We start from the raw sequence: 12,323 nt of genomic DNA, 5'->3' as shown, positions 1-12,323 counted from the left end.
CAGAAAGCTGTACAGCGGGAGATACAAATTCTTGCCGCGACATTAGGCTCCTCCGTCCAGGTCTGCGTTTACTTAAGTAAATCAGTCAAAGAGGTAGCGGTCTTAGCAACTCTATTAATGAAGTTCTGGTAATACGGTGCAAGCCCATAAGGCTCTTCAACGTCCTTGCTGGTGAGCAAAGATAAAGGCCACGCCTTGGTCGGTTCGAATTTTTGCCCGACCTGGATGATTCGTCACTTTGTGCGCGTTATCAGGGTGAAGAAGGAAATGCCAAAACGTGTCTGTGAAGTCAAAGGTTGAGTAGACTGCTGATTGTTGCAATCTGTTAATCAATTCGCCAATAGAAAGCATCGGAAACCTCTGATTAACAAAGCCCTTGTTCATACGCTAAAAGGTAATGCACAGGAGCTACCGTTCACCTTTTTCTCAAACAACACCGGGTTCTATCAAAAGGCGTTGGTGGACTCCTGCACCTAGCGAACTTTCATCCAATCATCCGTGTACTGCTCAGCGTACGTTTCATATTGTGTGTGGGCTACGCGAAACGCAGCTTGGGAACGACTCACAGACCAGCTCAATACGGAGTGCTGGATGGCCATCAACTGGCCACCCTGATGGCAGCTCGTTATTATTTGGCACGTCCGCAAACTTCCCCTTTGATTCGTGTCCATTCGTACTATTCCTCGGCTGAAATACAAATTGTATTCTTTTATGAAGAGTCAGTTGCACAACCATTAAGACATGGTAAATGCTTAGAGCCGTCTTCTCTGAATGCTCTACTGAGCCACCCGCATGAAGGCTCTGCCTTCCGTTGTTGAGGCTCCGACTCTACCGTATTCACCAAACAAGAAATAAGCATTTAAAGAGCTGAGAAACTGATTCTATCTAGGAATCTCTGCCACATTAGCCTCCACAGTGAGCAGCCGTGGCTGCATGTGCACTTTCATTGGGTTACCTATGGCCTACGTACGATTGCGGTACGGTGCACGGACCCAAGATAGTAGTCATGGACCATGTTGTTAGGACTTGATTCCGATTCAAAGTGGCTTTTAACTGCCATAGCCGTTCCAACCTTGCGTCCCGCCACCCCTTAGCAAACCTGAGTGTTGGACACTGCGCTAAAGCATGAGTGTCAGGTAGCACTTCTGCACCGATTCCTCAGATAATCGATACACTTCACATCCACTGCCATAAACGCTAGCGGCTATCGGTATAAGCGTTTGTCCGCGCAAAAGTGGCTTGTGGTGAGCTTCTAAATGCGACTGCACCCCCTGTCGCCTCCTTCGGTGTGTTACAGGCTGCGTGGGGGCTTTTCGGTAGGTGCTTCAATGGTTGCTTTGCTTGAGTGGAAAGGGTTGTCGGCGTACGGGAATTTCGACGCCTCTTGAGAAGCCCTGACTCATGTTATATGCCAAGAGCAGCTGAATAAAAAGCCTTCGGAGAACTCAGAAAGCTGAATCAAGAGAGCATCAGTAGATGGATGTGTGGAGAAACATGAAGGCTTTTGGCAAAAGCCACAGTATAGAAGGATACCTGCCGTTGCTATAGGTAAAAAGCTTGGTGTAAAAGGGCTCTTGAACTGTGTGCACCCCTTACGTGCGCACTCGTGATTCCCGCACTGAACCACAGCAGCCTCTAGGAAGTCTATGCGCACAACATTATTTCCTCATCCTTGAAAGTCGGTCAATTACATTGCATAGCAATTCATGTCCGGCTGCGGTTTTGTACTATGTGTGCTTGCTGGCGAATTTTTGTCGTGGAAAGAAAAACACGCATATTGCCAGGGCCTGTGGCGCACCGACGAATCCATGAAGATTTCCTCGACTGACAAATCGTGCGTTGCACCAGCTTTGAAGCTTCTGCCAAAACAGAAGCTTCGAATCGGCTTCTGCCTCTACAACAGGTGATTTGCCACCGTCAGCTTCCACCCCCGTCCATTGCCAGCCTGACTGTTGAAAGACAATATCAAATTAGGAATAGCCAAGTAGCCTGATCGGACCCAGAGAGCTGTTGTAGGGAAACCTGACAATCCCCTGCATCCACAGCCAATGCTTAAAACTGCAGCAGCTGCATCGAACCGTGCGATGCTACTCTCTGTAGCGCTCTATCTAAGGCCTTTAAAAAGAGAGACTTAACTTTAGACTCATGGTAAACTTCATAGAGCTATTATTTCTCAAAGGAAACCTCCCCATTTCCTGCCCGCGCCTGTCATACTTACTGATACAAGGGAGGTGGGGCAGCTAAGATAAGCGCGATCTTCTTCTTCAGGTGGTTCGAGTTTGCACAGCTAGTCGCACATGGCGTTTAACGCACACGCACCCAACACTGCGTCTTCTTGTATTGAGATAACAGCACTCTTCAGTAAATAAGATACAAGTACAGGCAAAGCAAATAGCCAGTGCTTTACTAACTTTAAATCAAATATGCCAGCGTGTACGGGAAAGTCTGTAAATGTAGCTTAGCTCGCTACATGTGTGTACGCGCTATATGCATTTGGCTGTGAGTGCTGGGAGTGCATAGAATGCTGTAACAACGCGCAGCGTCACCATCCTTCAGCCCTCAACCGGGAGCGTTAAGAAAGTAGAATAGGATAGGCGGAGGGGGGGAGAACTCTTCACTCTTGCTGAATTTTTAAAAAACTTTTTGTTGAACCTAAAATGTCTCCCTTCGGAGGCTTTATAGAGAGCGCTAAAGACACTCTCCGTTTTGAGGCCTGAGAGCTTTTAGATAAACGGTTACCAGGGCTACATTGTCTAAGGAGGCACTCCCGAAGAGTGCTGTGACCGCAGTATGTACAACAATGGCTTGGGGCTTCAGCCTAGAGATATGCTCAGCAGTCTACGTAACCCATTCAACTATAGACGTAAACCTTAATCTCCTATAAAGTAATCAAACGAACGTGCACAGTTCCGTATAAATGCGCCTGGAAAACCACTCAGGTATCATTTTTGACTAGCTTAATACAAAAATGTCAAACCTGAAGCCCTACTGCCTAAATCCGTAACTGTCAATGCTACCGGCCAGCCGCATTAAAGGAGGCCCGTGATATGATATATAACTCTCCTTCCTGTGTATGTTACGTATAATGGCTTATAAACCAATAGTAACTGTACTGGATGAGCGCAAAGTGCTCTTACCTACTAGGCGTCAGCCCCGTGAAACTGCATGCAGCAGATCTTTGAACTTTGTCTCTGGTAATGAAAAGTAGTCTTGCGACTGTTCCCAGCTGTTATGACCATTTTCTCATTCTTGTTCAACTGAAAAGGGTGTATATCTATGCTTTTGCGTCAAATTGTGTCCGCGCGGTCTACCCTTGGGGGAAGGGTGCGGCACTGCTTCCCACTTCTTTTTAGTGTATGCATATAGTACTATCCCTCTTGGTGTTCTTTCGTGGTTCCCTAGCCATTCCGCATTGCGTTTTCCCAAAACAAAGCAAGCCCCTGTATCCTAGCTCTTCACCATGCCGCCGGCACATACAGTGCATGCCCGGCTCCGCAGCCGCCTGATAGCGGCCTCTGCCTCCCGATATACTGCTGAAGTGCCTGGTATTTCAGCGCCAGCCCTCATAAGCCCTTTGCGGACCCCATGGTCACTGTACAGGAGTACTGTGAAGACTTCCCTGGGGTTCCCTCATCCAAAATCTCTGGAGCCAATTGAGCGGCTAGGGCTGCGCCGGTTTGCAGCAGAGGCAAAGAGCGACAGTCCAAGCACTAGTATATCTTTTGAGCCGCAAGAGGTGGGTTATGGCGCTAAAAGATTGGGGCATAATTTCAATGTGCATATGTTTCGAGGTCTTTGGATGTATGTATGCAGGTAGGCGTTACGGCTTCAGGCATACGGTATAGGGCCTGTGGTGTGTGCCTTTGTATTTTCCCCAGTAGTTTCTGGGTCCAGTTATTATGAAGTGCACGCCTACGAGCAGTCAATATATGTACCCCAATTTCTTCGGGGTTTTCAGGTGTCAAGGCAGTTGGTAGCTTTGGCAGAGAAGTATTGCAAAGAAGGAACCACTATATCCCTATCTCACAAGTTTGATGTCTTGGAAACCCGAGAGGAGAGGCCATGGGACTGTCTAGATACGGTGGAGTTTGTGCTAGATGTAAGTCAAGCACAGATGAGGGCAGCCTTGGTTAGCTGGTGTTCTACAGTGTAAGCCTTTGTATGTAGCGTGCCGAGATATTCTATGGTCCGGATACCTATTCAGGGCCATAGAATGCAGCGCATAGCACTTGCTTTGTGGAGAGCATGTTTCTTCGATCGCCTGCGAGGTTAATCCAAAACCCTCGAATCTGTAGCTGCCTGGTGAGCTTTCTCTGCAGGCCGAGGGCATCTATGATATCGTTATCCCCGATGAGGACGCAGACTCCTTTGAATGCATCCAGGTACCAATCGGGGTTTGGGGACTGTGAGGCGCTCCGGCGGGGTGTCTAAGGGGGTACTTCGCCGTTGAGGCTAGGCTCTGCACGCTCAGTCAGAATGCTGCTCTGGGCTGTGCACCATGGACTGAGCGCTTGTGGCTCAAAGCGTTGGATGGGGGCTGCCTTCTCAGGATGTGGTCGACTACATCGTCAAGGTTGGGACGGAGAGAGCAAAGACGGGGCAGTTCAAGGCCTCGTAAGGGGCGTGGATCGTGGGGACGCAATTTATTCTGTTATGCGCTCCGGATCATTCCAGAAATCCTTGAGCCACAGCCCTAGGATACGCTTTAGCGGTGAAGAGCTGCGTGGCCCTTGGGAGGGTTTGTGTTTCTGGGTTTGTAATTTCGTGGCGTTCGCTCCAAACCGTAGACGTTTGGACGGAATATTGACCCCTTGATCCCACGCCCTGGCCTTTCTACCTGTTTGGCCCTTTCGCAGTAAAGTAGGGCTTATCTTTGGTATACTTTCGAAAGAGTGAGTTGGAGGAAGTTGAGGTAAGTTCAGGCCTGCACAAGGGTTGCAGCTGCCTGAGCATCTGCAAGGAAGCTTAGAAACCAGCCTCCAACATAGAAGCGTTTTGGAGGCTGCGGGACTGAAGGCCCATTCGAGATCCCTTGTTCTCTCAATGCTTCAGTAACAGTACGGGGGTCCTACACGCGATCAAAGGCAGGCCCCGCCTTGTTGCCCCTTAATAGCTCTCTGACCAACGAGCCATAGGCGCTAGATCCTAACTGGTCGCGAACTCCAGTGGGTTGGCACGAGTGGCAGTATTAGGTTTAAGCACTGGAACTTGCGGGACGGCGCAGCCGTGTAGCAACGGGGAGGGGCCCCCGACGTCATTACAGCAGCCTTGTCACACAGCGTGGCGGCGGAGTTCCTCGCACCAAGTTTGTTCGCCAGACAACCCCTTCAAATTTACAGCTTTGAGTTTAATTTCGGGCTAAAAGACTAACAGTATACGATTCAGACTAGAGGCTTATGGCCTACAGTTCGCGCATGGACCTGACCAGCCCGCCCGCCTGAGACCACGGCTCTTGTGCCCTCCGACAAGTCACGACTAATATTCAGAGTTTAGTTTCCTGCCTGTCTTGGAGGGCTTTTGATTTCTAGAAGAAGAACTTTCTGCATATTTGTTGCTGCTATTGTGTGCCTCCTCGGTGTACGGTCCAGCGCTTGCCGTTGTCGCCGTTGTCTGGGACGTCCCACTGAGTCTCGGCGGAGGGGGGGTCTGAGGTTCACGGCATGCGATTTAGGATTTTCCACGCCTCTGATTTTTTCCAGGAGCACGCGCTGCAACTACTGCCCTTCTGGGCAGGATTCAGAGTGCTGCCGTCCCTCGACGTGGCTTCGCCAGGAGCAAAGCCTGCTGCATATCAGCAGCAGCAACTAAAACAACAGCAAGGGCAGGGGTATGGGGCCTCCCCCCTTTCCCGAACCATGGCCTCTGGATCAAATGAAAGACTCAAAGGCCCCCGGGTGGGGGGCGGAGAGGTCGTCTGGGTGTGCCGTGGCTGCAGGATCCCCCCAACAGCAGGGGGGGCAGCAGCAGCTTTCCTCGGATGCCACAATTAACAGATACGGCACGCCTGCGCAGCAGCTCTGGCATCAGTACCAGCAGCCGCTGCGTCAGTGGGATACAAGCGACTGGGGTCCTTCTGGGGGAGAACAGACTTGGTATGGGGAGGAGGAAAACCTTGCATGCTCCGCTTCCCCCGCACATCAGGCTCCTCCTGTGTGCAGCACCTCCACTGAAACACCGACGGCAAGTTCAGACATCCCCACCGTCCGTTTGACTGTTGGGCAGTGGCTGCTGCTGCCTGTACACCGGAGACCGGAACCGCCTCCGCAACAGGAGGAAGGGCAGCAAGAAGAGCAGCAACCACATCAGCTCCAGGAGGCCCCCCGAGAAAAACAACAAGTAACTGGGCGTAGTGGCCAAGTGGTGTGTTCAAAGTTGCTGCGGCTGCTCTTTTCCTCGTTGAAAGGAGCAGTGGATGCGAAAGTAGTTTCAGTAGCCGTGCTCGTGGTGGTGCTGTTGCTGCAGCTTGCGTCCCTACAGACGTCGCCTCGACAGCAGTGTCTGCCTGCTGTTGCTTGCTATATTGCTTGTGCTACAGCCATTTCTAAGACAACAGCACATTCACTGGATCCAGTGCTGCAGCGACTAGTGCTGCAGCGACTAGTGCGCGCGTCTGCTGTTGCTCATGCCGTTTTTACTGCAGGGGTCAGACACTCAAGGCGCGATTGGCCTGCAGACATTTACTATTGAAGCCTCAGAAGATATTAGCGCAAGCCTTGCCGCTGCGTTTCCACTTTTTAACCCTCCTAGGGATGCGGCTGCGCCTCCTCTCGCTGTGGCTTCTGCTGCGTGGAATGCGATTCCTACCGCTGCAGCATCGGCATTCTTAACTCCATGCCCTCCCCCCTTCTCCTATAGGCCGGCAGCAGCCCCTGCACTCGAACTTGCATCCCATATGACAGCAGCAACAGCAGAAGGACAGCGGCTGTGTATCAAAGTTCGTCTGGATGGAATGCGGGAAGTCCTACCTGCTGAGGCTTTGTGGAATGTAATATCGTTCTGCGCTTCGTTGGGGGGTCTTGGAGGAAGCGCATTGGGGCGGAGGTTCTTGAGGGGCCCTCTGATCTCCACGGATGCTGATGCGCTGGAGACGCCACCATCGCCTCGAAGCGAGACAGGAGAGAGGCGGCTGCAGCAACCGCAACAGCGTCTACAGCAGGAGCAGCAGCATCAACAGCATCAGCAGCATAAACAGCAACAGCAGTTGCTGCCAGAGCTCCTTGGGTGCAGCCTGAGGCATTCTCGGCTAGCTAGAGAGGCTGCAGCAGACGCTCAAAGGCTGCTGCAGGAGGATTCCCCTACCGAGGCACATCCTCTTCAGGGCGCCGCTGTAGCAGTGGCAGCAACAGAAGAGGATAGGGGGGGGAAACTCGTGGCGGCATTCCTTGAACTAGCAAGCGTCGCTCTAGAGACAATGGCAACCGGACAGCATCAATTACTGCACTTACTTCATATATACTCCGCCTGTTGTCTGTTATCCGGGAGTACTGCTGTGGACTCGGCTGCTGCTGCTGCAGCTGCAGACGCAGCAGCACAGGCGGCCAAGACGGCGCTGATTACTGAAAGGGAGGCACCAAGTACAACTGCTACATCAGCAGCGCACCGAGACGAAGTCGTAACAGTTATTGCTTCTGGCCCTCCATCAGCAGCAGCAGCTGCTGCTGCTGCAACGGCAACGGCAAGGCTTGCACTGTACTGTCTCCTTGTTTCAGCTGGCAGCAGACTCAAGGCTGCAGTCGCGGAGGGGCCCCTGCCTCTTCTGTCTGCAATGGCGCACAGATATCAAGATTTCCCTCTACTCGAGGCGTAAGCCATCTGGATCCGGCATTTTGGGCAGTGCATGTTGACTTTCGCTCCGCTTAATTGCTACGGGCATAGGGCTTGTGTTTTCCCGTGTCATTCAGGTGTTACTGGCAGTTGCGAGCGTTGGTGTTGAAGCAAAAAGTCTCGAAGGAATGGGTGCAGCAGCAAGGAGCAGAAGCACCTGCAGAGGGAGGAGCGCCCTGCCTTGTCTGGGGGCCATTCATGGTATACCTACAACCCTAAGAGCGAGCGCTAATGTGGCGATGCGGGGGGGGGGGGGGAATTTACGTGTTTAGTGCTGGAATTTGCTGCGGATAAATCGGTTTACCATTAACGCTTAGTGGTGTGTGAAGTGAAGCGAGGCCCTGCGCTGTTATTCACGTTTGGTGCTGCACAGTTTCCAAGTTTAGCACACTGAGTCTTGCGTTGTGGTGTGCAAATTAGGCTCCATTTAGCTGCTTTGAGGCCATTGTGACGGCAGAGCGCCAAAGAAAGGCCTTGTGTCTCGGCTCTCCTATGGGGTAGCCATATACGTTTAGCCCCTCCAAAAGCCTACTAGGCACCGTTCCCGTAGACTCTACACCTTTGAAAACTCCAGGAACGAGCCCCCCAGATGAGCTCCTATATTTCTTGTATTTCTTCAGGTACCTGCACTGTAGCCTCCGCCGCCTCCGTTCGCCTTCGAGTTCTTCCTTCCCACACGTGTATCTCCTCGTTGGGCCTCAGACCCTCAAAGAGTTGAACCCCCAGGCGAAGGCCAAGCAACAGCAAGAGCGGCAGCAACGCCAGCAGCAACAGCAGCACCAACATCTGTTGTTGGTGGCGCTTAAAAATAGCGAGCATTCCACGGTCCACTTCTTCCTCCCAACGGACGCAGTTGCTGCAGCGGCAGAAGCACTTTTTGCCGCAGACGACAGCAGCAGCAGCAGAAGAGACGCTGCACAAGTCGGAGCAGCAGCGCAGCAGCTGCTACAGCTTGTGCAGCAGACCTTCGCACCCAATGACTTTTCGTATGTTGGAAGCCTCATTTGCAACTTCTGGGGAACACGCTTCTTGCTGCATGACTGGGGTCTCCCAGAACCCTACATCAGCAACAGTAGCAGTAGCGGCGGAATGGAGGAGCCAGTGCCAACGGTTAGCTTTGAAATGACATCGGACAAAGAGGCGCATGCAATGCTCAAGGGAACCTTCGCGCGTCTGGTTGCTCCCGATCACTCTTACCAGCGGCCGGAGCAACCCCCGGAAGTGGCGCGCGAATCCCAGGGAAACCTTGGCCCTGGTGGGCATCCTCAGGCTCCCGAAAGGAGCAGCAGCAGCAGCAACAGCAGCTGGGGTAGCAAGGGTAGTAGCAATGGTTCGCTGTTGCAGAGGCTGCCTCATAGCGAGCAGCGGGTACTGGCGAAGCTCTCCTTCTCGAGGAATCTCAGCGGTGATGTGCCCCGTAAGATGAAAGCCGAGCTGAATCGAGATGGTAGGCTGAAAACCCTAAATTCACAGCCCTCGCATCGGAGTTTGGATCTTGCCTACCGTTGCCTTTCCTTCACTTTCAATTCTGTTTCCCCCTCTCCCATGCAACGGCCTTGTGCTGAAATTCTGAACATATGAGTGTATTTGCGGTGAACAGGGGGGGTTTATGCACTAGAGCCGCTGCCACCACGATGGGACCCCAAACTGGGCTCTTATTCGCTCCCCTTCTACGGAAGAGCTCGGCTTCCCTCTGCCAAGAACTTTCAAATGGTGCTGAGCACCGGTACAGCCAATCCACAGGGTGCGTTCGCCTCAAATTCTCTGGGGGGGGACCTACTGCAAAACACCAACCGTAATAGCGACACGAAAAATCAGGACGCACTCGATGATCATCAGAAAGAGATTTTTTTTATGCTTGGAAAGGTCGAAAAGGACGATTTTTGCCTAGACTTCAGATGGCCAGTGCAGGCACTGGAGGCATTTGCGATGGCCGCAGCGGCACTCGCAAAGAAACGTGTCGTTTCATAAAGAGCAGAGGTCGCTGGTGCCGTTTTTGCTGCTGTTTAAGCAGTAACAACAGCAGCAGCAGTAACTGTGAAATGCACACGGATTCGACTTCCTTAGTAATTCAGGTTGGCTTTGCTCAAGGTAGTATTCTGGATGCCAGAAGGGCCTTTCTTAGTCAAAAAGAACACTACAGTGGCTCTGTACGACAAAAGTGGGATAAAGATGCTGATTCTAGCTACACGCAAGAGTGGCAGATGCTGCTGCTCTGCGGGCCGCAAGCAGTAGCAGCAGCTAAAAAGCAGTTGCAGACGCACCACATTCAGCAGCACTGGCTACATTAGTATCTTTCTGTGCCAGCTAAATCTGAGATCCACCTTGGGGAGAGAAGTGAAGGCCTCTGTTTCATTCGAGGATGTTGGGCCCTCGGCTGGGTATTTGCTACAATAGTGCCTCCTGAATTTTTGATGTCTCACGAACTCCCTGATCATACTAGGTGCTGGAACTGTAGGTCCGCCTTTTAGAGACCGACCAATTCGGCTACTCCTCCGAAACAAGGATTGCAGCCTACTCGAATGAGCAACAACTCATCTAAAGCCATTCTCATCGGCTAAAAGCCGGCGGTCCTGCATGGCCGACAGAGCCCCGCTTATTCTTTCGCAGCATGCTGCAAAAGAATGGTTGGTTGGTAGGATTCACTTCTTTCCTTCCTCTTGAGAATCATCCAATGTGTTCATTGCTGCAAGGATCTAGCTGTTTGGAGATTGCGTAGAGGATTCTCTTTCTGTCGATATGGTGCAAGCGCTTCCATATTCCCGCGTTAACCCCATCAGATTTCTGGAGCAGGCCTCTGGAACGTAGTGCGTCCACTTGTCGTCGTTCCACCGAAGACACACTTCAGCGTCTAATGGGCTAACAAAGAGATAGGAAGGGTCTCGAGTGACTTTTACCAAGCTCTGTGTGCCCACCTCCAGTTGGTGGCTGCAGGCCTGCCGTAAAACCAGGCAAAACGCAGGCATAAGGATGATAAGTCTTGTCCCTGGCTCTGATATGTTAAAACACTATTGCGCATGTCTGGACAGGTCGCTCAGATCTGGCTCACAGAACCTTCGATCTCGTTGCATAATAGGTGCAGATTGAATATTTTTGCTCTGATGCATTGATTGTGCTCCCCAGATTTGTCAAATTCAAGAAGGGAAAAAAGCATAAGAGAGATGGAATTCCCCCAGGTGGATAATCTCTACTTTTTGCGTCCATAGGGAGCCCACTACCACGCGCTACGAGGAAGGCGTCAATGAAGATAGGCCAGCTAGCGGTTCTTACAATATTCCAGCAACAGTACTTTAAGAAAGGAACACGCGAAGGAAAGAGCACCACGGAACTCGGAACTAAAAATCATGAGTGTGCTCTTGATTTATGTGAGGAAACTAGGTGTATTATTGTTCAAGAAAAGTATTGAGTCCTGGCCCCACTCTACCCTGCAAGATGGACATGCGGCACAATATCTAGATTAAATCATACAGTCTATGGGCCACGGCACACAGGGAACAGTAGTGAGCCTAAAAAGTGGAGCTCAGATGTTTGTACCAGCCGTTCTGGCAACTGCTGACCACGGAATACTGAGATGCCTATGGGCTGGTAGAGGTTAGGGAGGCAGTTGCTTTATTTCACGACATGGGAGGATAACTGCAGGCACAACTAGAGTTCTGCACTGTCTACTACACAATTTTTACAATTAGGGCTTAGTAGAGATTCATCTGTTTGGTTCGGCTATTCGTATATATTGGGTTTTGCAGGATACAGTTTTCAACATGGGAAGACTTGTTATTAAATGCATGTAATATAGGGGGCTATGCTGAGCTTCGCCACCCTCTAGTACAATAAAGTATGTTTGACTAACAATTAGTAGGGCGATGAATCACGGTCATGCTTGTTCGAACAGCTTTTTATTGCAGAGTAGCAATAGGTCGCACTGGGTGCTCGGGTTACTTAAAAGTTTCGACTGCGCGCACCGTAGCTCGCACTTGCACTTCGTCGGAGCCCTGAAGGTTTTGGGCAGAGGAAGGAGAGGGCTTTTCCACAAAACCCTCAATAGCTCTACCACTTTGTGTTGAGTTTGAAGCTAAGCGTCTTCCTACGGAAACCATAGATGAAATGTTACAAGTGCGCTAATTGATATGTACAAGTAGCTCTGAACACTTGGACTGCTTGCAGGTTGCAGCAACTGACACCCTAATTGTGCCAATACCCCTCTCCCGGAGCCAGGGCTGGTGAGGGATAGGAGGAGGAGGAGGAGGAGTGATTCGGAGAAATAATGAGATTCCTATGACTTTTCGCGAATGCTTAGACACTCCATGAAGATTCCAATCGGGGCACTGCAGCAACGCTCCACCTAAAGTCTCCGAAGGAAGGTTCTTAGCTTTAAATTCAAATGTAAGCTTTCCAGAAACTCATTGCGACTGCCTTGAAAGCATTCCCCGGTTCCTGATCCTCACATTTCGTAACACGAGGAACATAGGGCAGCAAGGATATGCCAATCTGCGCCTGCCAAG

General features: G+C 51.2%; 2 protein-coding genes across 2 annotated transcripts; both read left to right on the top strand.

Annotated features, from left to right (window-relative positions):
• The first annotated feature begins 3,460 nt into the window (after positions 1 to 3,460).
• On the top strand, positions 3,461 to 8,325 carry LOC34623165. Its single transcript, XM_026338781.1, has 8 exons — positions 3,461 to 3,469; positions 3,959 to 4,099; positions 4,320 to 4,382; positions 4,550 to 4,614; positions 5,994 to 6,357; positions 6,641 to 7,803; positions 7,902 to 8,025; positions 8,245 to 8,325. The coding sequence occupies exons 1-8, from the start codon at positions 3,461 to 3,463 to the stop codon at positions 8,323 to 8,325; spliced, it is 2,010 nt and encodes a 669-aa protein (XP_026194566.1).
• A 126-nt stretch (positions 8,326 to 8,451) lies between these two features.
• On the top strand, positions 8,452 to 9,795 carry LOC113147631 (tubby-like F-box protein 6; the record flags this gene model as incomplete). Its single annotated transcript, XM_026338780.1, has 3 exons — positions 8,452 to 8,848; positions 9,047 to 9,271; positions 9,425 to 9,795. Coding segments are annotated over 3 exons (993 nt in total), but the record flags the coding sequence as incomplete, so codon positions are not given.
• Between the last annotated feature and the right edge of the window lie 2,528 nt (positions 9,796 to 12,323).

This window comes from Cyclospora cayetanensis, unplaced genomic scaffold (assembly GCF_002999335.1).
Source record: "Cyclospora cayetanensis isolate NF1_C8 unplaced genomic scaffold, CcayRef3 CcayRef3_contig_30, whole genome shotgun sequence".
NCBI classification, from domain to species: Eukaryota; Apicomplexa; class Conoidasida; order Eucoccidiorida; family Eimeriidae; genus Cyclospora; species Cyclospora cayetanensis.
This window is presented reverse-complemented; position numbering and strand designations above follow the sequence as displayed.